General features: G+C 37.5%; 1 protein-coding gene across 12 annotated transcripts in view; it reads right to left on the bottom strand.

Moving 5' to 3' along the window:
• Window positions 1–26,213, bottom strand: part of CDK8 (cyclin dependent kinase 8) — an 86,453-nt gene that overhangs the window by 20,893 nt on the left and 39,347 nt on the right. For 5 of the 12 annotated variants that reach the window (XR_012773805.1, XR_012773804.1, XM_075490865.1 and 2 more), the window contains 3 exons: window positions 24,746–24,856; window positions 21,467–21,607; window positions 2,335–2,392 (listed from right to left, as the gene is read on the bottom strand). The exons of 2 other annotated variants lie outside the window; for them this stretch is intronic. Coding sequence is in view for 6 of the 10 variants with exons in the window: in XM_075490865.1 (XP_075346980.1) it covers window positions 2,335–2,392; window positions 21,467–21,607; window positions 24,746–24,856 (310 nt within the window). In the remaining 4 variants the exon portion in view is untranslated. Of the gene's footprint in view, window positions 1–2,334; window positions 2,393–21,466; window positions 21,608–24,745; window positions 24,857–26,213 lie in introns of those variants that run through there. 5 more of the 12 variants (XM_075490867.1, XM_075490869.1, XM_075490872.1 and 2 more) reach the window with 4 other exon arrangements.

Consider the following 26,213-nt stretch of genomic DNA (forward strand, 5'->3'; position numbering starts at 1 on the left):
ATGCACATCACAAAAGCTCCCTCCTCATGAAGTTAGCTGTAGCAAGATTTCCTTCACACAAAAAAAGCAACTAAGCCTACAGCATCTGCCTCCCTGCTGATTTTCTGTCAAGACACATTTCCAGTATCAAGATACCAGTACTAAATACCATTTAGGCTATGATTTTAAAATTCCGTTTGGGGGCATTATATCATTAAAAACTGCTTTTTAGAATTGGTGGTATACAGCTGTCTGAACTACCAAATATAAGTGATACAGGAAAAAAATGGGCAGAGACTAAAACATGCACCTTCTCCCACCAAATCGCCTTCCCGACCCACCACTCCCCAAATCCCAAGAAAGAGGGACTCTGTGGTGCAGGGATATACACATGCTGAGAAAGACTCGAATGAAATGAGATGAGTAGCCATTCTGAGGGAAAAGGACCTACACCCTATAGCCCACTGATTGAGGGAACACTGCAGTGTAAATATGGGTCTCTAACTTGACTACACAATCCTTAGTATTTTTTTTCATATGCATTCCTATTTATGATCATTTTAATGCATTTAAAAAGATAAACATTTTACAGTTTTCTACATTAAAATATCGATTACTCAAGATATGATCAAGTCACTAGTAAGTATGAAAAATAAGGAAAATTGTTGGCAGAAAGTAAATTTATGACTCAAAATGACACAAAAAGCCTATAAAAATTATTTTAAGTTAAATACCAGTTATGTATTTTTTAGAAAAATTAGTTACACTGGAAAAGTGGAAGCCCTTGGTATGGGTATAACTTCTGCATTTTTTTCCTGCTGTGGTAATATCTTAAGAAAATAAGAAAAAAAAATTCTACATTTTGATAACACACTTCGAAATCCAGGGTCCCCCTCCCTCTTCCCCCGCTGGGAACGGATGGCTCAGAGGACTGGTGGTCCGATACAGAATCTTTCACCTGTCCATTAACACAGTGTGACTAAATTTAGTTGTGCTCTAATTTATTCCCAAATTAATTCAAAACTATCAATTAAGAAATAAATGGGTGGTCTATGTGCAATTACTAGCAAGTAGTTGTGTACAGCAAATATCACCACCACAGTTGAACGTGCCCAGAGGATGACCTACGTTCTCAATTTTGGAAGCAACCGCTCTGTGAAGAATAAGGTAATAGGAAGAAATTTTCCCTTCCGCTGTCCGTGCTGTACCTGTTTTGTACGGAGAAGACCTCAATCTCTACTGTCAACCTTAAACCTCGGAAGGGCATTAAAAACTTTCAGGGTAGGATCTGCAGAAGTGTTCAGCCCTGGCCCGTCTGCTCCTCGGATTTCCAAGGGCGAGGGAAGGACTAGAGCAGCACTGAACGCTCCAAGAAAATCCTACCCTGAATCATTATACTACTGATTAACAATATAGTTCAGATAAACAAAACAGTAAGAGTACAGAGCAACAATGCAGAAGAATAATCTCATAAAGAAAGCCAGAGGGAAGTGAAAAAGATGAACTAGCTTTAAAAAAACCCTTCCAAACAGGGCTGCATTACCATAACAAATATAAGTAGGCTGTGCATTAGCAGTCTGCTGTCAAAGCACTGCCACACTAACGCACAGCATGGTATAGCTTATTACTGTTAGACTACAGTTAATTTTTATTTATTTATTTACTTTAATTTAAAACAACTGAAGTTCTACAAATTATCCTCTCACTGTGAATAGTAACTCCCACCAGAAAATGTTACAATAGTGGGGAAAGTGTTGGGTCCTTCCTAGCCCGGTACACCCCAGTTTGAGCATTTAGCAGTAGTTCTCACTAAGCATTTTGGCTGGATTACTGTGTTTTCTGGACTTTAAGATCCCTTGCGTTTATCTCCAAGGGACCTGTCTACCCTTTCAAGAACATTTTGTAGGCTAGATGCCACCTTTGATTCCATTATAAAATTTAAGGTTTGTAATAATGAGTAGTTCCCTATTTAGATTTTATAAGCAGCAGCAAGATAATGTCATGGCATTACAGGGGTAAATGGAGGAAATTTTAAAATCCCATGTCTTTCTCCTCCTTTCCCCTAGCTAGCTCTCATCTTTATTCCCATATCAAAATCCCCCACCCCACACAAACACCCCCTTAAACAACATATAACGACATTTTCCACTTTTCATTGATGAGGCTACAGCATTTCATCAGCAGAACTGGTGCATGGGGCTAATATCAAGAAGCCAGTCACTCAGAAAACAGCATTTAGGCAATGTGCCCAGGCACATACTAGTATTACAGTGACTACTTTAGGTGGTACGACTGCACCTTCAGAACATTCTAACTTAAATGCTACACTGGGACTTATCAAAGATATAAACATACCAATTTTTACTCTTCCTCGCTCAGGACCTTCACCCATAACTAAAATATTAGCAGGTTTCTGTGGAAAAAAAAATAAATATACAATACATATACCACGATAAACCTAAACATTAGTCTCTGAAAAGTTAGTTAAGCTTTGTTTTGCCAGTTTTAAACCAACTTTGTTTTGATAAAAATGACAAGTTTCTCTGTCACGGTAAAGCTGTGCAAGGACCCAGACACAGGCTCTCCCTGACTGCATCTTCCTCACGTTCCTTTTCGGCGCTTCTGCGCTCCAGCGCCGCGCTCCCTGACCGACACCCTGGTGTCTGTCCTCGACCCGCGTGAGCTGGCAGTCGCCAAGCCGCCAGGATTTCTACCAAAATTGCCCTAGATCTTTTGGCAGGAGGCAGTCCCGTTGCTGCCCACCACCCTGCACCCCCAGCACAGCTCTACCACATGGGAAGCCAGCTCTACCCACATGTTTGCCCAAGGTCGTTAGGCACGTTTGCAGACACATTTTGACACAAAAAAAACCCCTGAGTGAGATGCAGATTAAACATTACCATATCACTTTCTACTGGAGAGAAAAATCATCTAAATTATTCCTATTTACAAGTGTATACCAATTCAGACAGCTGCAAAACTGGAAAGCATTGCCTTTACATTATTTTTCTCTCCATCTTCCCTTTCTTTCTTTTACTAGGGAGGCGAGTTAAAGAATTGAGCTAGAGTTCAACTGGTTAGAAACCTACACCCCTCACTTCTTAATCCTACATTTTCTGCCATCCTGTTTCTCATAATCCAGTCTCGGCATCTGCAGTCAGAAGAAGATTCCTCAAATGCTAACACTGTTTATATAAATCAAACCTGCAGTGCTTGTTTTGCAGGGGAAAAAAGTCAGGAAATTCACAACTAAAGCTGAAAATTTATACTAGACTTGTTTTGAAATGGAGTGATTTACATACCCACTCATACTGTAAACCCTGGGCAAAACAGGGGCTCCTATTCAACTGTGAACTGTAAGAATTATAATAAGGCTGAGTTACAGCTCTTGCTGCGATTTCCCTGTTTAAATTGATCTGAAGAAAAAAGTACCCCAGCGAGACAGTTTAGGCTACCTAAAAGTTAATATAATAAAGCCTAATATCTTAGTGTGATTTACCAACCATGTATTCCGGGAAATTCTCAAGTCTTCCTGAATCTATCAGGCTCTGGTGTAAACACATTCAAAGAGACAAAAGACCACAATTTGATATCAATCTAGTAGTAATTCATATTGTGTAAAACAAGGTGCAAAAAATTAATAATCCAGCAAAAAATTTCCTTGAGAAACTGCATTACTACTGCTTATGAAAGGCTCCAACATGGATTTCTGAAACTGTACAATCCACATACAAAATATGTAAAAGGAATTTGAGATGTTGCACCTCTTCTCTGAGAGCAGGTTAAAGACGGAAGAAAATGTCATATCTTGACTGTGATCAAAGAGGCAAGATATATCCCATTATCTTTCCAACAGCAATAACAACAGATCCAACTTGTGCTGCATTAGTGATATGCAGAAGAACTTCTGTCCCATACCACCACCCCCCTTCCCTTTTTGTTTTCTTTAATAAAGGCATACACTCCAGGTAAGTATTGCTTCAACATAAAAAAAATGCAGTATGTGGACACATAGCTCACAAAGCACTCAATTTTGATTGTTTCTAGAAAAGTCCTAGAAATAAACAAGCAGCATAACTCTTTAAATTCAAGTTTAAAGCAATTCGAACTGCTAGGTAAGAAAACACATCATTTCACCACATAAACCATTCTATTGCTACGCTGTGACTCAAAGAGAAAATATGCATATCTTTTACAAAAGCTGCTTCAAGATATCTGGGATGTTAATAATTATTTTTATTATTTTTTATAATTAATTAATATTTTTGAGTAAACGATACGTTACACAGGCACTAAAATTTTTCAGATAAATAATACACTGACCTAAAGTATAATTTCTCCCCCTGTGTTTTCACAGGTTGATAATACTCTACAAAAGTGCTTGTAACATCCTCATGATGTTTTTACCTTAAAACATTTTACTATTCGGATTTGGATAGGGACAAGGAGCCATATTCACACAAAGACTCCATTATGCCAGATGATTAACCAGCACAGCACTGGGTAACAATTCCTGCCCAAAGATCTTCTACCCTAAGTTCAAGGTAGGTACAGATGAGAAGAGAAAGCACAAAGAGATGAGACAGTACTGGTTAGCAAAATAAGTAGCTACAGCTTGATTCACACTCAGATTTTTTTTCCTCTCAGGATTTACAGAAAACCTTTAAAAATACAGGCAATTTAGAAATCTGTGTAGGAGTCTTCTAAAGCCGCAAAATAAAAAAGCCTCCTCAGTCGATTCTGGAATAACCATTCACAGCAGTTCACCTCTTTCTAGAGTCAAAGGCCCTTCACTGAAACAGCTCTGTTTGAAACAAGATTCTTACTACAAACAAAAATATTGATATAGTCATATCACTGTAAAGAGATACATCATCACAGTTAAAGATTAAAAAAATTAAATTTATAATCCGACGTCTTATTCTGAAGGTTCCCATTCCTAGAATTATTGCATTAGTAGCCTGGAACAACATCATTAGTTGAAAGAATTTTCCAAACAAGACCATTAATCACTATTTAAATTCAATAGGGGAATATCTATCAGAAAGCAGTATAGGGACAGTATTGGCATTTCTAAAACATAAGCATTTTAAGGACACCCTGAAAAAAAATTAAAGTCCACTAACAAAAGTCAAAACGTGGGTCAGAGATCCTTGTTAGATATCTTTGACTCAAGTCCACCATCTGGAGAAAAGAACAACTCCCCAGATTTGTGTCTCTGGGCAACCCATTACATACTAGAAATCGATTTGCAAAGAAAAATAAGCAGTCATTAGAAACAGAAGGGAGAAATCTGGACAAACTTCGATTTAATTTGTTAAATTTCATTTTAATTTTAATTATCCAGAGAAAATGAAAGTTTAAAGTGCTTATTCAAATCACTTGCGCTGAGCAAGTGAAGAAAAATCTTTCAGCAATTTTTATATTGTGTTCTGAAAACACAATACTTCAAAACAGCTATCATTTTTTTTATAACTACAAACAATCAACTTTAAAAAGTCACTCATTTTTGTTCTAGTAGAGGCATATTTACTTTTGCTTTCAAGTAAAACAATTTGCTCATGCCAGACAAATGCAAATGAGAAAGCTGTTATGATCCTAAACCGAATGTGAAGAGCCATGCAGCGATGTGCAGCTGAGTCCTTTGGAGACCAACAAAACAACTTTCTGACAACTCCATACAACGAAATTTAAGAAAACTCACCCTTCCCCCCCAACAGCCCACCCCAGCAGCAGGGGAAAAATTCATTCTCATGGAAGAATGGCCTTGTGACCACGGCACAGCACTAGATCCTATCTTGTCCTAGCTCTGGCTTGGTAGGACTGACTCCTTGTGCGATTTCTAGACAAATCCTCATCTTGTGCATTTAATCACTGTTACTACTGAAGAGAGAACAAAGATCTTCACGGAAATATTTTTAGGTACTTCTAATTTAATTATTATTTGCAAAGCGCAAACAGAAATCCTAAGAAGCTGGCTAATTTCAAATAAAGGAGCTAAAACAACCAGAGGCCATACTGACAGGTTCATAGATCTACAGAGAACTTCAGGCAGTCACCTTCTTCCATCTGCCTGACCTGGCACGATACCGCTCTCCGTTCACCCTGATCCTCAAGTCTCTGATGATGAAGGCTGTACAATTCCCATGCAATCTTTTCTCTTTCACTCTTCTTCATTGCAGTGTTTTTCCTTTGCTTCTAACACAACAAATGAAGTTACTCCTATTACCTCTTCTCTTATACATCAGCAGAAAGAGTAGACAACCAGTCCTTCACTGCAAGGACTTCTGAAGATCTACATCTCTATTCAGTCCTATCGACTAGATTAAAAGAACTCTCTTCTGCTCAGTGTTTCCTAGTGAGTTATTTTTTCTAGTTGTATGATCATTCTTGTTGCTTCCCTCTAGCTGTTCTGCCTTGGGCCACCTATTTGCTTGAACTCCAGTGCTCCAAATTACACACTGCTCCTGCCGAGGCTTCACTAATGCTAAATGCATCAGAGGGATCGTTTTACATGCCTTGCACAGCATCTTCTGCTTTATACAGCCCCAGTATGGTATCTGGTTTTGCCTCACAGTGTAAGGCTATTGATTCATGTTAAGGTTACGAGCCATGCATTTTCTTCACATCTTTTCTGCAGAACTGCTACTTATTTTTTCTTTTCTTTTCTTTTTTTTTTTTAATCATTGTTCCATTTGAACAAACATTGCAGTCACATACTGCTTCTTAACATACACTGAAAATGTTTGTATTCATTCAGAGGGGAAACTCAGTCTTTAGAACTTACTTGGTTTTCTATTTTGAAGATAAAAATGAAAAAAACAATGAAAATTATACCAATCTATGTCTTGATGACATGTGATCATATGAAAAAAAGACAACATTCCTGTTGTGCACAGCAAGTTATTCATAGGAGCAGGAGATGATTACTTATTCTGTGTCAGCATACTAGATGTCTGGAAAACACAGGACATTTTCTCATGCTCCAGGAAAGGCATTCTGCTGTTGGGTCCTCCTTCCACTAAGTTTTACTCATCAAAGCAGTGAGGAAAAAAAAAAAAGGCATTTTTGGACAGCCTAGCCATTGTGATCTTTGATACTTATTACTTTTAGCATCAAACCAGGTCTGTAGGAACTATTAATCCACATATTTTTTGCTACTAGGCTGCTTCTGAACTCGTTAGTTTTCAAAGGTTAATTTTAAACATACCTATCAATGAGTAACCAAAATTCCTTTGAATTATGTATGATATTACAATGTAGATGGTACCTTTTCCCCCCATTTATTATCTGTTTGCAGTAGTCCCATGTATATTTATGAACAGACTTGCCCTCTTTATACCTCCATTTTAATGCACCTTTTAATAAGGTTTTATCATCATCCTAACCAATTTTCATTTGGACAATCCCATACTTAAGAGTATGGCTACTAAAACATTACTCAGCAGAGGGTTCACAGTGATGGGGTGAGTCACACCAGTGACTTTTGTTAACCGCTAATTGTGCATCGTTAATGGCTGTGCCACCAATTTTCAGAACCGACCGTCCCACTCATTTCTACCTGTGATGAGCCAAGATAATTGAAAAAAGTGTAACATTGGTTTTCATTTTAAAAAAGCAGTTTAACTTAAAAAGAACAATACTTAGCAAAGTACTTTTATCCCTAAATTATTTTGCTTTTGCAATCATGGCCTCAACAATTATTCTATTAAGATTCAGAATGAATGACTTCTTAACATTTTAGACTTCAAAGTATTATATTAAACAATACAGGAACAGATGCAAATGCACAACCCCACAATCATACCAAAAAAATTCAACAGCTGTATGTGAGCAAGTGCCTGAGAAGCACGAAACACAAATAAGTTAAAAATGTCGTGCTGTGAAGTTTGTAATTCAGTGGCATGAAAAAAAACCCACAAAGGTTTTGAAAGACAACTACAAGGGCTTACTAAGTTATAGCCTACTTGAAAGAGCACTTCCGTGACACAGGGGTAGAAATCTAAAATATTGATGTGGTTTATCACTTCCCAGTGAGGCCCTGTGACAAGTAAAACTGTGCAGCAAAAACCTACTAGCCTTCAGCTAGCCTTGCAAAATTCACACCCCATCTCAGGGTCTGTAACCTGCAAAACATTCAGGCTTTTAAGGTTTGTCTGAACAACCTTGATGATCTTCAGGTAATCACAACATACACCAAAACATTTCCTTATTATCAAGGTGGGATGCTCCCCTATTGCATTCTTAGAGATTGGAACCGATTTTTTTTTTTTTTAACATTTTATGGTTAAAGAAAATAATTCAATTCTCTTTCCACTTTAAACAAAACTGACTAATTCAATGCTGAATAGTACTCTAGCACAATGAAAGTGTTAATACAACCATATTCAAATGACAGTATCAGCACTTTTCTGGAGTTAATTGATTTCCTTGAATTCAAAGATGTGCATTCACAACTAAAATAATTAATTTCAGTCACATCTATTAACTGATTTGGGACTTTAAGATAAATTATCATCAAAAGACCACCACAAACCCTGGTGAAAACAATGGCTCCACAGAACCCAACATGTATTAAATCTAAATATTAAAGTCTTCTTTTTAAATTAACTTAAATTAATTTAAATTAATTTTAAAATACATGAATTGTGAAAAGCACTAGGAATTTTTTTTTTAAAAATCAATTTTAATTGAATACTTCCTATTAATTATCTTCTTATAAAGACCATCTCAGAGCTGTTTAAAAAAAAAAAAACAAACAAACAAACCAAGCTTCTAAATAAATTCTCATTAAAATCAGGAAGCGTTAAAATTACCAGTAACAAACAGCCAAATAAAAGCAAAAACCTAAATTATCAAAGCACACATGCTCAAAAATTTTTAAAGTACAGAAAGTATTTGGGTAGGATGAAAGATAGAGGGATGCCATACCTATGCCAGGGAAGCCTTCTGCTAGTTACCATCACCATATTTTATCTCTGTTTCAGCTGATGAAAGCTGTTGGCCTCACTATTACATTTTTATGCTCTGAACACACTCCAAGAATTTCTTTCAGTTGTTGTCACTCCATTACTGCCAACCTGGGGCAATGGAACTGACTAAAGCCTGTGCACAGCCTAATACACAGGCATTTCTATTACTTTCATTGGAACTGAATTAGAGTTGAAAGAAAAAAAATCTAGTTATACTTTTCAGGCCAACTCTCCCACTCCCTAAAAATGTACATCAGGACAAGCTGCAGGGCATGACTTTCTGTACTAAGTTCAAGGAAGGAAACATAGATATCATAGGCAAAAACATTATTATAGCAACTTTGCAGGAAAATGCTGCTATCATGTCAAATATCACGAACACATCACTCAAAAGTGTAATAACAAACTAAAACAAACAGTCTCACAGAAATAGATTTCCTGTGGGTTTTGCTACATGAGTGATTCTCCATAGGTCAGGACAACTCTGGATGCTGCGGACACATCGCAGCAGGATCAAATGCAAGAGGAGAGTGTGCACTGAAACTGGTTTTTAGGTACTGCGTTATTCCGGATAGAATTCCATCGCCTTTTTCAATTTTGAGTTCTGCCTCACAAGTGAGGATTTTGAATGGGTAATAAAACCACCAAGTACTGGTTTTGCTCACTCGTTGGAGCAGCTTCTGCAGGTTGACAGGCATCCAGTAACACTGTAATCTCATACTGTCTAATACTTTCACACAAAGGAAGAAAACTGCCTTATTTGCTCTTTGTTTTGCATGCAGTTGTGGTAGCCCATGCCATTTTCCTTGACAGCCCTATTTTATTTTTGTTTTTCAATTGAATAGTACTCTCATCTATTCCACTTCCATATCACCCTACCTAGATTGACCAATACAAAACTCCTCCTGTTCTGGATGAAGAAAAAATAAAAAAGGTAAAAGCCTATACAATTTATTACTATGCACTTTCCAGTGGTTGGTCGGGCTTTGTTTGCGCTTACTTGTTAAAGCACCTTTGTGCACAGAACACACACAGTATTTCAAACAATGCCCCAAAGAGTATGTTTTGTGTCACTCGTGTTCAGAGCAAGTCGGATAAAGCTGGGAGCTCGTACAGAGCAAGCTTTTACATGGGGTAAGTGTGCCCTATTTATAAGGTGAATTTTTCACGGGCTACTTTGAAACTGCTCAGATTTAGAGTTAATCAAAAGACTGTTTTCTTATCATCTTTTCCTCTATATTATGAGTAGAGACAATGCATATAGATAATTGCATTTTCTTTCTACAACAGGATGCAGACAAAACAATTATGGCTATTTCCTGTATTTGGAACAATTTACATTCCCATCTTCCACAGCAGTGATAACTTTGCCACAACCTTAACAAACTAAAGTACTAAAAAACCAACAAAACTAAACTGCAAACTGCATCTAAGTTTTTCTAAAATCATACTCTAGGGTTTTTACCAAATCCTACTACAGGGGTTTTAATTGACTAAGCTTTACTTCAAAGGTACATTTGTGATCAAAGAGCTTCTGGTCCCCCATACCTCTCTCATGTCAGAACCAGAAGTTATGTTGATACTTCTTCTGTCTGGCTAGTACAGCTCATCACCTCCACGATAGGAATTAGATCTGAAGTTTCCAGAATGCCTTTCCTCTGTAGCAGTCCTACCTCTATTTGTATTTATATACCTGGATACGAGAGTTATTCCAGCCAGTTTACCTACCACTACTGCATGACAATGCACTGAGATGACTGAGCTAGCCTTCAAACAGTGAAGGATTACTTACATTACTCTCTTTCCAGCACTATAATCAGGTATCTGGCCATCTTGGAAAGCCAGCACATTAAAAAACAGGCTGGTAACAAAAGAACAAGTTTAAAGCTACAGAGAAGAAAGAAATCTAGTATAGTCTGCCCATCAGTTACTGTATTTGCATCCCCAAAATTTCACCTAATTTGGGCAGGACTTTTGCTATTAAAAGATAAAACCAGATTCAAATTATTTTTAAAAAATCGTCATATATATATACACAGATAGATATAAAAATTATCTACGTATCAGGTATTCATATATGAATGATATTCTTCAATAGATTACACCTATATAATTCTCATTACATCATTCTACTTCAGTTATCAAGCTACTTAAATGCCCTGGAATTTAAAAAAGTCAAAATATTTCTAAGCTTGAAAAAAGCAATAGCAAAAGTATTTTACCAAAATTTTTACCAAATCCAAATGTGACAAAACAGCACCTGAAGGAATGAGCCCTCTTTATATAAAGAATGCTGGTTCTGCACGTGGGCATCCTGCTTTCTGAAAAGTGCAGAAATTCAAGACAGAATGATAGAGTAAACACACTTACTAGGAAGAAATCTCCTTTGCAGTATTCAAAAATCCTCAGCTACTGAAACTAGAAGAAAGCAGAATATTTTCTAATATTTCAATTAAAAAAATAGTTGTGAAATATAGAAAACTTCCAAGTCTTCTTTTTTGTTATGATGACAGCACAGAAATAAGTACTCAGGAAAAAGAACTGGGGGTGGAAAAAGAAGAGTACGGTCATCTGACCATCTTTCCATACATCCAAAGAGCTACATCCTGCTGCTTAAACCTGCTGAGTAAACCTTTCAAAATCTCTTAATAGTCCAATTTTCCTCACATAGTCAGAGATAAAGTGCCATATACACTGACACAAAATGTAAGTGGTATTGCTTTTGTAAGCAATATGGGGATCAAAAATATTCCCCCCAAAACACTTTTCCATATAAAAAACCACTTTTCTTCATTTTACACCTTATTAAAACATTCATCACAAAAATCCTTGACATTTTCTGTTTAAATGTGATACTACTTGGGAAACACCTATTCATTTTTCAAAACACTTTTTATATTACCTGTGTAATTTTCCTACCAAAAAAAATTTCAATTATTCAACTTTCTGCTTTGCTACATATTCCCCCTGCCCCCAATTTAATCAGGCTGCTATAGGATTCTCCATACTTTCATTCAGAGATCCTGCAGAAGAGATATTTATGTATAATTTTAAATGGGCAGTGCCTTTTTGAGCATTCTTCATAGTTAACAGGAGTTGTTAGTAAGTTTGGCTGATTTAATCTTATAGGCATAAAGATACTACAGTCCAATCAGCCCTTATTCTCTTGGGTGAAGGGGTAAAGGACACTTGTGAGGTTTCAATAATTCCAATAAAAAACAAAGATATGAAATATTTGTTAAAAGCCTTCACTGAAAAAAAAAGGGTTTTTTTAATCTTTTACATATTTTATGTATTATTAATTCACCTGTTCTCTTTTTCATAATGAAATCTTTCAGTCTGGAGCTTCTTAACAAGACGATGTGTTCTCTGATGGGTGCAGCTCTTGAAGCCCACATCCTCAGCACCTAAGTCCTACATCTTCCTCCTGTATTTCTCACTGCACATATTCCAGCTCCCTCCTATGCCTGCTTTTCCCACATCCAGAATCCTTAACCTCCTTTCCCACCTGCCATCTGTTTTTGATGATTTGTACAGGGCCAGCGGCGAGAGGCCTGCACTATGAATGACCAGTGACCTTCAGAGTGCAGACAAGCCCAACTGAAACGGCCCCGGCGCAACTCTCAATGTATTTCTCCCAGAACGCATGTCCTCCTCTATCTGACATCTGCTTTTCATGAAATTTGAAAGACTTTGACTGTTTTGATATCACATCATTTTACCAAACGTATCTGGAATTTGCTAACGGATATAAAAGTTACTTGGGGGAACTAGCACAAAAAAAAAAAGGCATGCCCAGGTAAGCTTTGTCTCCTTAAGCAGCCAGGCTACAGCCACACAGTATCAGTAGACCAACATAAAGGGTTTTTATTGTGGAACATGCAACAACCATTTGCATTTTTTCAGCTATTTTTCCTAGAGACTGTAGTAGCAATGCTATCATTTCTCCTTTCTAAAACTCTAAAGCACCACCTTGTTTTCAGTTTGGAAGTCAGTATGCAATATGCAGACAGATATGTTTCTGGTGCTGTTATTAAATATAGGTTCCACCAAGCAAGAACAAACTTCTCAAAAGCCACTGCAATGACATTAATTCTTGATGAAAGGCACTGAAAAGGCCTGCCTTGATTTGATACCCTGTAAGGTAAAGATGTAAATGGTTATAGCGATCAGTCCTGCAACATTCCATCAAGCACTCTAGGGGAAGGAGGAGAGAGACAACAAAAGCAGTACTCTTCACAACAGCATTTATAGCCGTATGAAGAAAACCTACAAGTTACTTTCAGCCTCAAACTTGCAGTTCCCCTTTTGCAACAGTTCTTCACTACCTGTTAACTGGTCTGAGATCACAGGTTAAAAATTATTTGATTTACAATGACATAGAAATACATAGAAGTGTCAGGAAAAAATACTCTGCTTCCATTGCTTCTTGTGTCTGACAATTCTGCAGCAGGTAAGTGAAAAATACCTCACTAAAATACCAATAATCATGTAATGTAACTTCATGTCTCCAAATACTCATCTGCGTTGTACTCATTTGTCCCTAAGACACATCTAGTGCTTAAATAAGCAGCCTTACTTTTTCCGTTTCTTTTTTGCACCTTGTACTTCTTTGATGTAGAAGTTTTCACTGACTACAGAACTCCACATTCAGAAACTTTACCTGCATTTCCTCTAGCCAATAACAGTCTAAGAGTAAGTCTGCCTAAGTTTGGTCACATTATTAGCTAGGTAAATTAGCAAAGCTCTTCTAATAATATATACATCGCTCCACCTTGATCTTCCGATTAAACTTCGAACAAAGACTATGTTTACTGTAGTTTCAAAACAAGATATGTTCATGAATAGAGCAAAAAAGTGTTGCCAGTATCATCATCAGTTGTAAGTGATAAGGTTGTGGGACTTAGCTTTAATCACTGCAGAGTATTAATTATTTTGAGAATTATTTATGAAAAAAAATACTGAGCTAAGAAGCAAGAAAGTTGTTGATAAACTAAACTTAGGTTCCAAAAAACAAAACAGAAGTCAGTACAGCAGACAAACCAATGTAGTCAGACCCTTTGGAAACACCTGCAGAAGATAATGAAAGGCTAAAAAAAAAAATTACTCATCTCTATGATACTCAGATAAGGTTGGACTTGACCATCAAGCAAATGGGGCTTTGAATAAAAGCAGTAGTCTCAGAGAGGTGGATTTGGAAAATGTTCTTGAAATTGTGAGATTTCTGACCTCTCCTTGCATCCCTATTTTCATTTGAATCAAGTTTATAAACAACCTTTTCACTTGCCATCAGAAAAACATCTACCAAAAGTTTCCCTATTCAGCACATCATCTTACTATAAATGGGAATCTAACAGTATCATGTGGTAAAAGATTATCAAGAACTTTTAGGATTGGTTTCCCATTTTTGCTAAACACCGGTTGCTTGGATAAAAATTATTTTCAGGTGTATCATCTCATACAGTATCATAAATCTTGGAGTTTTACTCTATCCTTTCACGATCCTTACTTAAAATTTGTTAAATGACCTTGCACTTGCTTATAAGATCTGAGGTTAAAGATGATCAACCTGTAAAAAGCTATGAAAGATTACATTCATATTCAAGAACTGCTTGAATGGAGGTGGCCTATGAATTAAAAAAATCTGTTCACTATCTGTAACGATGGCCAATTTACAAAATCACCAGGAAGTCTTGCAATGAAGACCCAAATACAACTGGAGAAGTAGACTGACCATTGTATTTTCATTTATCTTTTCCATTTTATTTCAGTGCTACCTTAAGCACAATAAGAATAGTATTCCAGCTAAGCAAAAAAAGACATAGGGCTAATCCAAGAGCGCTCTAAAAATATGAATCTCTGTAACACTTTAATTCTATAGAATTGACAAATTTTTTAAAGCTCTCAAGACTCTGGTACCTCTTTCTAGAGATACTGCAGTTACACAAGCATTTCATACCCAAAGTTGGTTACAATTTGATGATCCAGTAGTAATGTATCTTTCATTTTATGACCACACAGCTTCCAAAAAAACTTTTAGGGATACAACATCTTTTTTCCTCAGGAAAAGAAAATGGCACCATGTTCTCCCTCTCATCCTGCTGCAGTCAAGATATGTCGCAAAAATGCCCTCTTCACTGAAAGGTTTTGTATTTCACTGCTTTCTTCACATTGTTCCTTATTCCATATGAGGTATTTGATCTTTCATATTCTTCTTATGCTCCCACTTTCCCTCCCCCCCTCCCCCCCCGCCACTGATTTCTTACGAGCTGGATTTTAGATTTTGAAAAAGCAGTAATTGAAGTTTTCAAGACAGATCAAATGGTGAAGACATAACACATTCACAGAAAGGCTCAGGTTGGAAGGCACCTCTGGAAATCATCTGCCAACTTGTTGAGGGTGCACTCTGTCCCATTGTTCAGGTATTAACGACAATGTTCAACAGCACTGAAGCCAGTATCAGCCCTTGGGACACTCCACTAGTGACTGCTGTCCAGCTCACCTTTGTGGCACTGATCACAATCCTCGAGCCTATCAGCTCAGTCAGTTTTCAATCCACCTCCCTTCACTTACCTAGTCTATACTTCATTAGTTTGTCTACAAGGATGTTATGGGATGCAGTGTTGAAAGCCTTACTAAAGTCGAGATAGGCAACATCCACTGCTCTTCCCCCATCCATCAAGCCAGTCATTGAAGGCTTTCAGGTTGGCTAAGCATGATTTCCCCTTCATAAATCCATGCTGACTACTCCCAATCACCTTCATGTCTTTCAAATGTTTGGAAATAGCTTCCAGGAGGATTTGATCCATCACCTTCCCAGTGATCAAGGAGAGAGTGATTGGCATATAGTTTCCCAGATCCTCTTTCTTGCCCTTCTTGAAGATTGGAATGACATTTGTTTTTTTCCCCCTCAGGAACCTCCCGATTGCTACACCCTTTCAAAGAGAGTGACCTCACAATGATTTCCTTATATGAAGCAAATGATTTTATGTATCTCTATAGGCTTCTCTATTGTGAATTCGAAGATCTCTAAGCAGTATGCCTTCTACTTTTCTGATTGGAAGGCTGGGAGTACTGCAGCAATATACTCTGTATTTCTAGCTTCAAATCTGCATTTGTACAAAGTTGACAGACATTACTCAATCAAGAGCTTGACCTAACAGGCCATTGCCAACAACAATGTCCAAGAAGAAAGCAAGCCTAATGGATTCTCATTTGCACAGCAGTTCTTAAAAAAAAAAAAAAAAAAAAAAAAAAAGAAGTTTGGGGTTTTGTTGGGGTTTTTTTTTTTTTTTTTTTTTTTTTTTTAAGTCACTGGCATGTACATCAAATACTTACAGTCTCTTCTAATAATTTCTACACTTTGATTAGTTACTGGTTTGGAAGTTTAATCTAAAACATAATGAAAATGCTCAGAAAGGCAGGCAAGGGAGTAGTCATGTTCCCTGCAAATAGCAGCATTAAGAAACACTAGATAATGTTATTTTAACTACAGAATATTTAGAATTATAGTAAATTACAACTCACAGGAAAGCATGTTATTAAAGCCTATGCCAGAAAACAGGGTTCTGCCAGACATTGTTCTTTTGTGATCTCATGAAAGCACACACTTACATAATGACAAACACCTTGGAAACAAAAATCTTGGGAAATGCAACAGCTGACAACCAAAAGAGTCACTGGGTTTGGGTTGGTTTTGTTTTGTTTTTTCTTCTCCTTTGAAAGCAAATCACCCATAAGTCATTACAATACCTTTTTGGAAATAATGCCTATTATCTGTTTATAGACTTAAACAGGGTAGAAGACCACGCTGCTTTTAAAAGCTAACTTCTTTCGAATAATGTGCACAGCTTTTCCCACTATTTGTTAAGCATCCAGGTTCATTCCTTCAAATGACCACAGTTTTGTAAGCACTAGAACAGGACCGAAGGGCATTCCTGTATTTCTGAACTAATCCTTGAATACTGATGAGGGAGACATCCTTGGATTCAAGAGCTCTAATGTGGAAAATGGTAAATTGGCAGGATAAAAGTTCCATGTATTTAACTTTGCCTAAGCACATACTTTAAGTGATTCACAGCCAGAGCCTGGAAAGTGACTAAGATGTTGTCTCCAAAAAACCACCCTGGCAGTGGCTTCTCCTCATTTATTGTTAAAAGAACATCTTTAATGTTCCCACTAATCCCAAACCTGGCAGCAGGTATCCTTGGGAAGAGTCCAGGTCCCAGGAAGGTATGTTCCAACTGTATTAAAGCTTATCTGCCTGAAAGCTTATTAAAAAACAGTGCTCATCCCACAGCAGCAGTTTAGGTGAGCTGCCCACTAGGAACGTATTAAATAGGCTGCAGTATCCTGTGCTAGTGCTAGTTTGCAAATGGTCACATCCACAGCGACACAATCCCAGACTAACTTAGGCATGGATGTCACTGGCAAAGGCTAAGAGACTGTCATTCCTTTGGCAAGAGATAGGAGGAGGGGAATGGGAAGCAGGAGCCCAGCGCTGTGTTACCCGCTTCCATACCTGGCTTGCCAAGTGCCAATTCATCTGTTCAGCACCCACTCACACCATGCAGAAAGAAATAGGGCAGGGAATTTAGTCTGAAAATTTGGGAACCAAAAAAATGTTTCATCATAGTGTCTCAGCTGCAGCATGACAAGTAAGAGCTGTGAGATTTCCTCTGGTTTTCTTTTTTTTTTTGGGGGGGGGGGGGGGGGGGAAGGGGTGGGTGTGGGTGGGTGTGGTATGTTTTTAAGCATTGCTGCACCACATGAGCGCTTTAAATAGTTGCAGTGTAAAACCTATTATTAATTTAGTATTTTGTTAATATATTATTCATTTAAATTGCAGACTAATCTTACTGTCACCACACAAAACCAGTGGAGGGGCACTCATCTCTTAGCTGAGACTGGATCCTGACTCTGTGGACAGACCTACTACACACTAATATCAAATAAAGATGCACTTTTAAATGTTAGGAGACATGGCATATAAATTGCCGTAACATGCAAAGGGACCTCTGTTTTGAGCCTATTACTTGAAGAAATCTTCCAAGCACACTGCTAAGTCCATCCTCTCTTTCCTCATGCTATTAAGGAAGCAGATTGATGAAAATAGATATACAGCCAGTCTTCTGCTTATGCTTATTTTTAGTGTGGAATAAGCACTTTGAGTACAGGAAGAAGTCCAATAGCTGGATATCATAAAGTGGAAAAAATACTAGGAAAAGAAGTCAGCAAAATGCAGTATGTTTCAAGCAGGCTTGATAACTAAATTCAAAATATTATTAAAACTATAATTGATGCACTTTGTGGTAATTACATGAAGTGTTCTTATTTCCTTCCTGCTACAGTCAGAGCATGAATAAACAATCTGCTTTCAATTGCTCTCAGTCATGAAATTAAAAAAAGCTGAAGAATATGCAAGTCAAATAAATTTTAAAAAGACTGGCATTTATTTGTTGAAAAAATTTTACTGGTATGTTTCAAAGACTTATGGAAAAGGTAACTACTCAAGCATAGCACTATTCAAAGATAACAAATATAATCAACATCTCCCTTGCTGTGATGGAAATGGTGAATTGGCTTTCATGTAACCAGTGAAAGAAAAAAAACAGCAGAGAGAGTTAACTATTTAAATAGTTAGGTTATTGCTAAGATTTGTATGCATTTCCTTTGTAAAAGACGAACCAGGACTAGAAAAAACACAATAGACAATTGTTGTCTTCCTACAGTTTTTACTGTTTCATACAGAATATACTCACTTTATGCAAATCTTACATGAATTAAGATTCCTCGATTCCACCGTTATAAAGACAAACTGCAGTCTAAGTTTGTGTGGTTGTAATAGCCATTAAGTTTTACTGCCTGGTTTGTGGATGCTAGCAAAAACCAAGTTACCTTATGCCTTATTTTGTTTCCGATTACAAAAGTCAAGATCTCCAAAAACTCCAAAACATTACCTACCTAAAAGCTGATTTCATTAAGACATGTTAAAAAAAAGAAAACCCCAAAACCAGAAAATTGCACTTAGATGGAGGATAATTACTTTTCCAAGAGATGAGCTTTCTTACCCTTTAAAAAAAATCCTTATCCTGTGAGAGAGATGTAGCAAAGAACAGATTTTTCTACCAAAGTACTATATACTTTAGCTTCCTACCACCCCCAAGCACCATCATGCTTGTAATAGCTAGTATATGAAATGAAAGCAAGCATGTTACTTAAGCAACTCTGCGTGTGTACCTGTACACATCTAAATCTAGGGAAACAAAACATTTAGAAACTACAGCAACACCTATCATTCTAAAGGCACAGTAGGAGAAATAATAAATCTGTCCAGCCATCCAATCAGGAATTAAAATTGATGATTTAACATCGATATTCCTGAAGGCTGGTATTACAGGTATCCTGGAACAGAAACCCACATCTAAGACCAAGCATTAACGTCAGTTATTTTGCTTTGGATCAGAATATACGTGCTATTGAAGTCCCAACTTGCAAGCTTAACTTTGCACCAATATGCCCCTGTCTTGCTGAGACAAAACACCAGGTGGACTCCCATCTGTTACTCAGGCTATTCCCAGGGACCCTAATAAAAGGAAGAAAGTATCTAACACACAATTCTGTCTTTTCTCCTGCATGAAACACGTCTTCTAAATTCAGCTCAAACTGAACGGTTTCAAAACAACAAACGCAAAGGTTTCCACGGACAAGGCAGCACAGGCAGCCCCTGCACAGCTTGTATAGGATTCTCACCAACACGGCTTGACAAGGTTCCAGTGGGAAGACCTCTCAGACTCTGCCTCAAGCTTTTGGTCTCTTCCTCAGATTATCAAAAGATAGCCAATTGTGATGGTGGGTTTTCTGCTGGAAGAAAACTTCATGCTGGACTGAGACCACCAACTCATTTCACGTAGGTCACAAAATGAGATGGTAATAGTTTTTCACAGTTGCCAACTTAAACTGTATTTGAGCTACAGATGTAGATGTGAAAGGCTCTGTAATGAATTACCAATCTCCTGAGCCATCCAGTTAACAACAAGCATGTTTTCTTTTTAAACTCAAGTATGCTTAAGTTCATAAGTTTTCTGAAACTGGAGAAAGTAAAACATCAGAAAAATTTAGATTCTTGATGATAGGTAATTTGTTTTCTGTATGCCTCTTAAAAATATACTGAAGAGTACTATTGCAGGCAGAACATTAGAGTAAGACATTACATTTTGGTTTAAAACATGTATCTAAGTAGTAGTATGCACTATATATTTCTACATTATATTTTGCTCCACTATTTCATGAGTCATGACAAAGTCACCACAATTTTTTTACTTTTTCCCTCAGTGCTGCGGCTTTTGTTCCATTTCTAAAACCAGGAGCAAATTAGAAACAATATCCATACAATTATTTTAATGAAGCAAAACTTCCTTGTATTTCAGTTCTGAAAACATTATTTATCAAATAAAAATCTTTTCCCATCAGTTTAAACAGAGACTGGCACTCTGTAAAAGCATTTATTGGGCATGAAAATAGAAGACAAATAAATAGTCATTGACTATGTTTCCAGGAACACTATTAAAGCTATTTCAAAGACAAAAAGTGACTCTGGAAGAGTAATAAGGAAGTCAGACTTATTGCACCAAGCATGGAATAGCACTGGTAATACTGACTCATGGGAATGAAAGGTCAAACTAATGATACTCTCATGCACTAATGAAATTTCAGTAATTAGAAGCATCATATATAGATAGTATCATACTTTTATAGCATATTTTTTCAATTTACTTCTAAGAATAAGAGCTACAAGACAACTGGGTCAGGAAAACTACCCAATTTTAAGACAAGAGACAGAACCAGCTGAGCCAGGTATGGGCATATTTCAAAGGCAAATATATAAGAACTGGTGAGATTGACCAATTTAAAACATTTAATAGAATTTGCTGGTTAAGAAACACTAAATCAGGTTCAAAATGTTTTGCTTATACTGTAGTTTGGATAAACATTAGTTTATTTGCAGAAGCCTTCAAAAGTTGGCATGGCTATATTTCTGATAGATTATAAATACTGGGAGAAGATAACAGCCTTCAAAAGTTACCTTAAGTAAAACTTGGTTATTTCAGGGAGTTATTTTTTCAACAGTTCTTACAGCCAATCATCCTCTCCCCCACCTACACACATGCCGTATTTAGTTATTTATCTTGCCTGCAATGATACTACCAGAGGCATTTTCTGTACCTCAACTTGCCTGTTATTTAAATGAACACTTTTAAAAATAGTTTATTTAGAAAATAAAAAAAAGGATAACAGCCATCTGATATACTTTGCTGTCATAAGCATATCAGATCATAGCCAGCTTTTAAAATTCGCTCTACTAATCAAGGCTGTCCAACTGCAGTATAAAAATATGTATTTATTAGTACATGCCCTTAGCACAAAGGTTTTTGTTTCCCAGTGATTTTTCATAAAAAACAATCCTTGCCCTCAGTTGTCATCCCAGTGCTAAAACCCATTGCGGATCCACTTACCAAATCCCTGTGTAACACCCAGTTAGCATGCAGGTAGTGAATACCATCTAGGATCTGATATAACAGTGACTTCACCATTCCCCGAGGTAACTGAACTGGTTTCTTGTTTGCTTTAGAAGCCCTGTGAAACTTGATTATATGCTGTAAAGGGGAAAAAGAAATCAAAATAAAAAAGTGTAATGTTTTGATCTACAGCATTACACAAAAAGATTGCCAGCAATTCCTCACACAGACTTCTTTTTTTTAGAACCTTTCATCATTCATTTTCAAAACTAGAAACATGTGCCATAAGTACTAGAAAATTAATACTATAGAAGGTAAAGTGATCACTGTCCCAAGGAAACCTCTCAAAAATGAAATCAGTTGTTACTGTGGTTTAAGCCTGGCAGGCAGCTAAGCCCCACACACCCGCTCGCTCACTCTCCCACAGGGGGATGAGGAATATAAAACCAATGCAACTGTCAAAGCAAATTCCCTTTGCAGATCACTGATCTTTAACAGTTTGGAGGTTTTAGGGGTATTTTTGTTTGGGGGTTCTCTTTGTTAAGAGAGGCTGATACCTTGTATATCACAGCACAGAATTCAAAGTGCATCACCTAACTCCTATATTATTTTACTTTTAGGTTTTCCCCTACTGTAATAATGACACTGTAATATTCAACACCTAATGCCAGACAAATTCTTGCAAACTGTATTGGGAGCTTTAAACACTTAAGTTAGAAGCCCAGATTTATTCCTTCTTTATTTACTACACCCTTAAAGCACAGTACTCTCAAAACAGAATCTGTTGACAGAGCAAAGCTATAAATCTATCCATCTGAAAGTCAGCTACCAGCCAGTCACAGAAAAAACCTTTAACAATTTTAAGTATACACAGGCAATGACGTCTAGCAACAACGAGAAGTCCAAAAGGGTATGTTGTCTTAGCACTTGAGTGCCAGGTGCCACTAACTTCAACAGCATAAGGTGTGCCACAGTCATGGTAACCATTTCCTGTGTTTGTCTCCTTTTGAGAAAGAGGTAATTTCTAGAACAAACTTTTTTCACGCATTCACACTTCTTTTCTGTAATGGCTTACACTTGTGTGGTCAAAACAGCCCTGATCTTGTCCATCCAAAACCTGGCACCAAACTTCCATGGCATGTTCTTCCTGGAAGCTTTCATATTCCAGGTGCCAGCTAGGTACCCAACTACTCAAACCCCTTTGGGAAATTGCCTTTCCTCTCTTGCTGCAGCCCAGCTCCATACAGCTTGCCCTCCTTTGCTTCAGGCATCGAGCTTGGCTTTCCTGGGAGGAAAAGGCACATCCCTGCTCTGCCAAAGGTAAAAATGGAGCTGCACGGAGGAGAGAAACACTGATGAAAAAGTGACAGTCAATGCCCAGTCAGCCAAGCACCACGTGCACAAGCACCCCTAAGCCTGAGCCACAAGTTTCGCCTCCTCTCGCCTCCCATTTCCACTGACTCCAAAGCAAATGTTATTTTTCATGTAGTGGCCAGAGAGAAGTGAATCTTCAGAGACAGACAGAAAGACAGATGGCTCTCCTGGACCTTTTCGTTCCTGCTCTAATATACTCTGTGCCCTTTTCCCTGCCTTGTTTGAGACCTGCTGTGCTAGATATGCTCAGCACTGGAGGACTTGGTCCACAGCCGGCTCTCTGGAGCAGGGAGCCAGCCCAGTCAATGCAGCTAGGTCTCTTGCATCCAGATACAGTGAATAACTAGAAGCTGGTACAGCTGGGGAGTTCTGGAGTTTATACCGGTATGTGCATGTAAACATTAAGGTCAAAATTGAGGGTCATTCCTAAGTTACTGATATTCAAACCAGTGTTTCGTTAACAGAGGTGCTTCTGCAGTGATTCTGGTTAAGTACGAAGCAATGCAGAAATGTATAAACACAAACAAGGACAGGTCACTATTAGTCACAATCCTCCAAACAAATACAAAGCCTTGCAGCACATTTTGAAACAAAAAAAGCCTCACACGTTCCTAAACTTCTGCAACTTAGCATATCATAAATATGGGGGAGCAGTGAAAAAAAGCGCCTGTTTTTTCTCCACATTAAGAAAAAGATTTACTACATTTCCTCAAGATTTGTTTTGTTTTGTACATCGGCCTTAAGAATGTCTCAACATTTCAGCAGTTTGGTAATTTTTTTGCCTTAATTTTATTCTGGCAATGGAATCTCAATACCAACTATCGTAACTTCCAAGACATTAAATTGGGAGAAAATATCTTCGATTCAGCTTAGCTGACACACTAGTTCTTAGGCAAATGCTATTGAATTATTCCCAAATACAAGGAACACTATTTTCAAAAGACAGTAGTTTTAATTTGCTTTGTACATCTTAGCTGTCTAAACTACACGCAGAGGAAAAACCAACTCATGATTCATACTATGAAAGTCTTACATGAACACATACATCAAAATTTCCATCTCATTCCAAATTGCCTCTGTTGTACCCTTTGTATGAATCTTCTTAATATCTTTTAAGGTTAGTATTACAATACTTGTTCCATTGAGAGCAATGCTCAAAACGTATGTCAGATTTAATTTGAGGCAAACATACCTTTTTTCAGGGAAGTAAAGTTTGCATGGCATTTTGGATTCTTTACAACACTACTTGAATTTTTTTTTTTTTTAAAGCATTCCAAATGGATGTTAAGGTTACAAATATTAAGTTAACAGAGGAAAATGGTATATATCTTAAAACAAATTTACTTTGCCTTCAACATGTTTAAATTTTAAAGCTCTATCTTGTAATTAGGAATAAACAGCCTTCCTCCCAAATATTTGAAATTTCAGCATGAGTAAAAAGCTCTTCCCACTGAAACATATGAATTAAATTTCAGTTATATGCAGTGGCATTACTCTCCTTTCATGTATTCATAGATGACATGCAATGTAACTAAAACTCCAAACCGTCTTATTCAGCCAATAAGCTTGTCATTTTTCAAAGGGAATCCACCTGCATAATCAATTACATTTCCCTGCACCCTCCTTCAGCTGTAATGGAGGGTTATATCTGCATTTATTTAATTAGATTTTCTAGCTAGTGAGAGCTGAATGCAGATTTTTATCTTCTTAAAGAGGTCACAGATTAACTGTGTAGTGTGCTTACCCAACATTTTCCATTGCTTTTCCTTTAGTACTGAAAATGTTTCCAACAAACACGGGGCAAAAGGCTATACTGTTTTTAAACCAATGTGTCTTCCCTGACCTTGTCCCTTTTCTGCAACTAAAACTCTACGCCTGGTACCTACAAGCAATTCACCTTACCCAGAGGTCATGCTCAGCGTAGTCAAAGAGAAGCCACACTTTCCTGTCAGCATGAGAAAGAAACACCTTTTGCAGAGAAATGACATTTGGATGCTTGAGCTCCCGCAGCAACTGCAAAATAAAGAAAGTCCACAACAGTTATATCCATACATCCAAAGCTGTGAAAGGGCTGGAAAGATGAATACTTTAATAGTCTTTGCTACATATTCTACAATACAAACAAGAAAAGTTGAAATCTGCAAGTCATGGAAACCAGCACATATTTTTTTAATGAAAGAACCAGTCATTAGTTTGAAACCAAAGCTGAAAGCAGGTCATAACCCCCTTAGGGCATTCACTGCCTATTCATTCCTAAAAGTTGATGTCTATGTAAACCTCACTATTATCCAGGATCAAGAAGACTCCACAAACAGCCAGCTGTGGCATCTGCCCTTTCCCGTAGGCTGTAATCTTTGATAGAGCCATTTGGGGTATCCAATTTTCTCCTGACTCCCAATTATCTGAAACCCCTGCATTTTGGTTGCAGCCATTCAAGGCTGAATGGGATGACTCATTTAGAGCCTGTCAATGCAGTCAGCTAAACGAAGATGTGGTTTGTAAGATGGAGTCAGCTGATCTACAAGGTCAGCACCACCTACAGAAAAAGGTCTGACTCCCTCCCACAACATACATTACACCAGTTATGTCACTCACAGAAGCCATCCATGAAACTGCTCCCAGTTCAGGAAAAAACTAACCCAGGCACACAAAGGCGTTAAATCTTCTGCTGAGTTCCTGAGCTGGACTGACTCACGGCACTAACAGCAGACCCAGCACTAGCGAAGGGAGCAAGAACTTCTTTCAGCAGCAGTGAGCCATTAAACCAGCTCAGCTGCTTTAGAATCTATAGCTTTAACCACCACCAAAAGGAAAACATAGCTGGGAGATAGCACAAAAACTGAATGCAGACAGCATCAGTCTATTTGAGCTCTATTGGTCATGTTACAATTATACTGTACTCACACAAATGCTAAGAAAGAAACAAAAACTTTATCTAAGCACACTATTGTCAAGCGTGGCTACCCAAGACTAGATGAATTCTTGCCAGCTCAGTCTGCCAGAAATGATATTTTTAATAAAAGGAATGGCTAGGGTTTTTTTAAAAGCCAAGGACAATTTGAACTACTATTTGAATACAGAATAGAAAAATTAACATTTTATTTGTGAGTCTATTTTCAATAAAATACAATTTTCTTGCTACATAATAGAGGAAACAAGAAAATTCATTCCTTTCTAGTGATACCTTTGTCACATCTGGTAACATTTGAGCTGCTACTGAGATAGTAAAATAGGAGTGGATATCTGCATGTGTTTGTTTCCTTCTTTTCTATTTCGTTTGAGACAGACTCCTATCCCTACTCACTGACCCGAGTCTTCAGTGTGGCCTTTCTTGAGCAAGAGGACCTAGCCCACAGAGCTTTTATCTCAA

Source organism: Mycteria americana, chromosome 1 (assembly GCF_035582795.1).
Source record: "Mycteria americana isolate JAX WOST 10 ecotype Jacksonville Zoo and Gardens chromosome 1, USCA_MyAme_1.0, whole genome shotgun sequence".
NCBI classification, from domain to species: Eukaryota; Metazoa; Chordata; class Aves; order Ciconiiformes; family Ciconiidae; genus Mycteria; species Mycteria americana.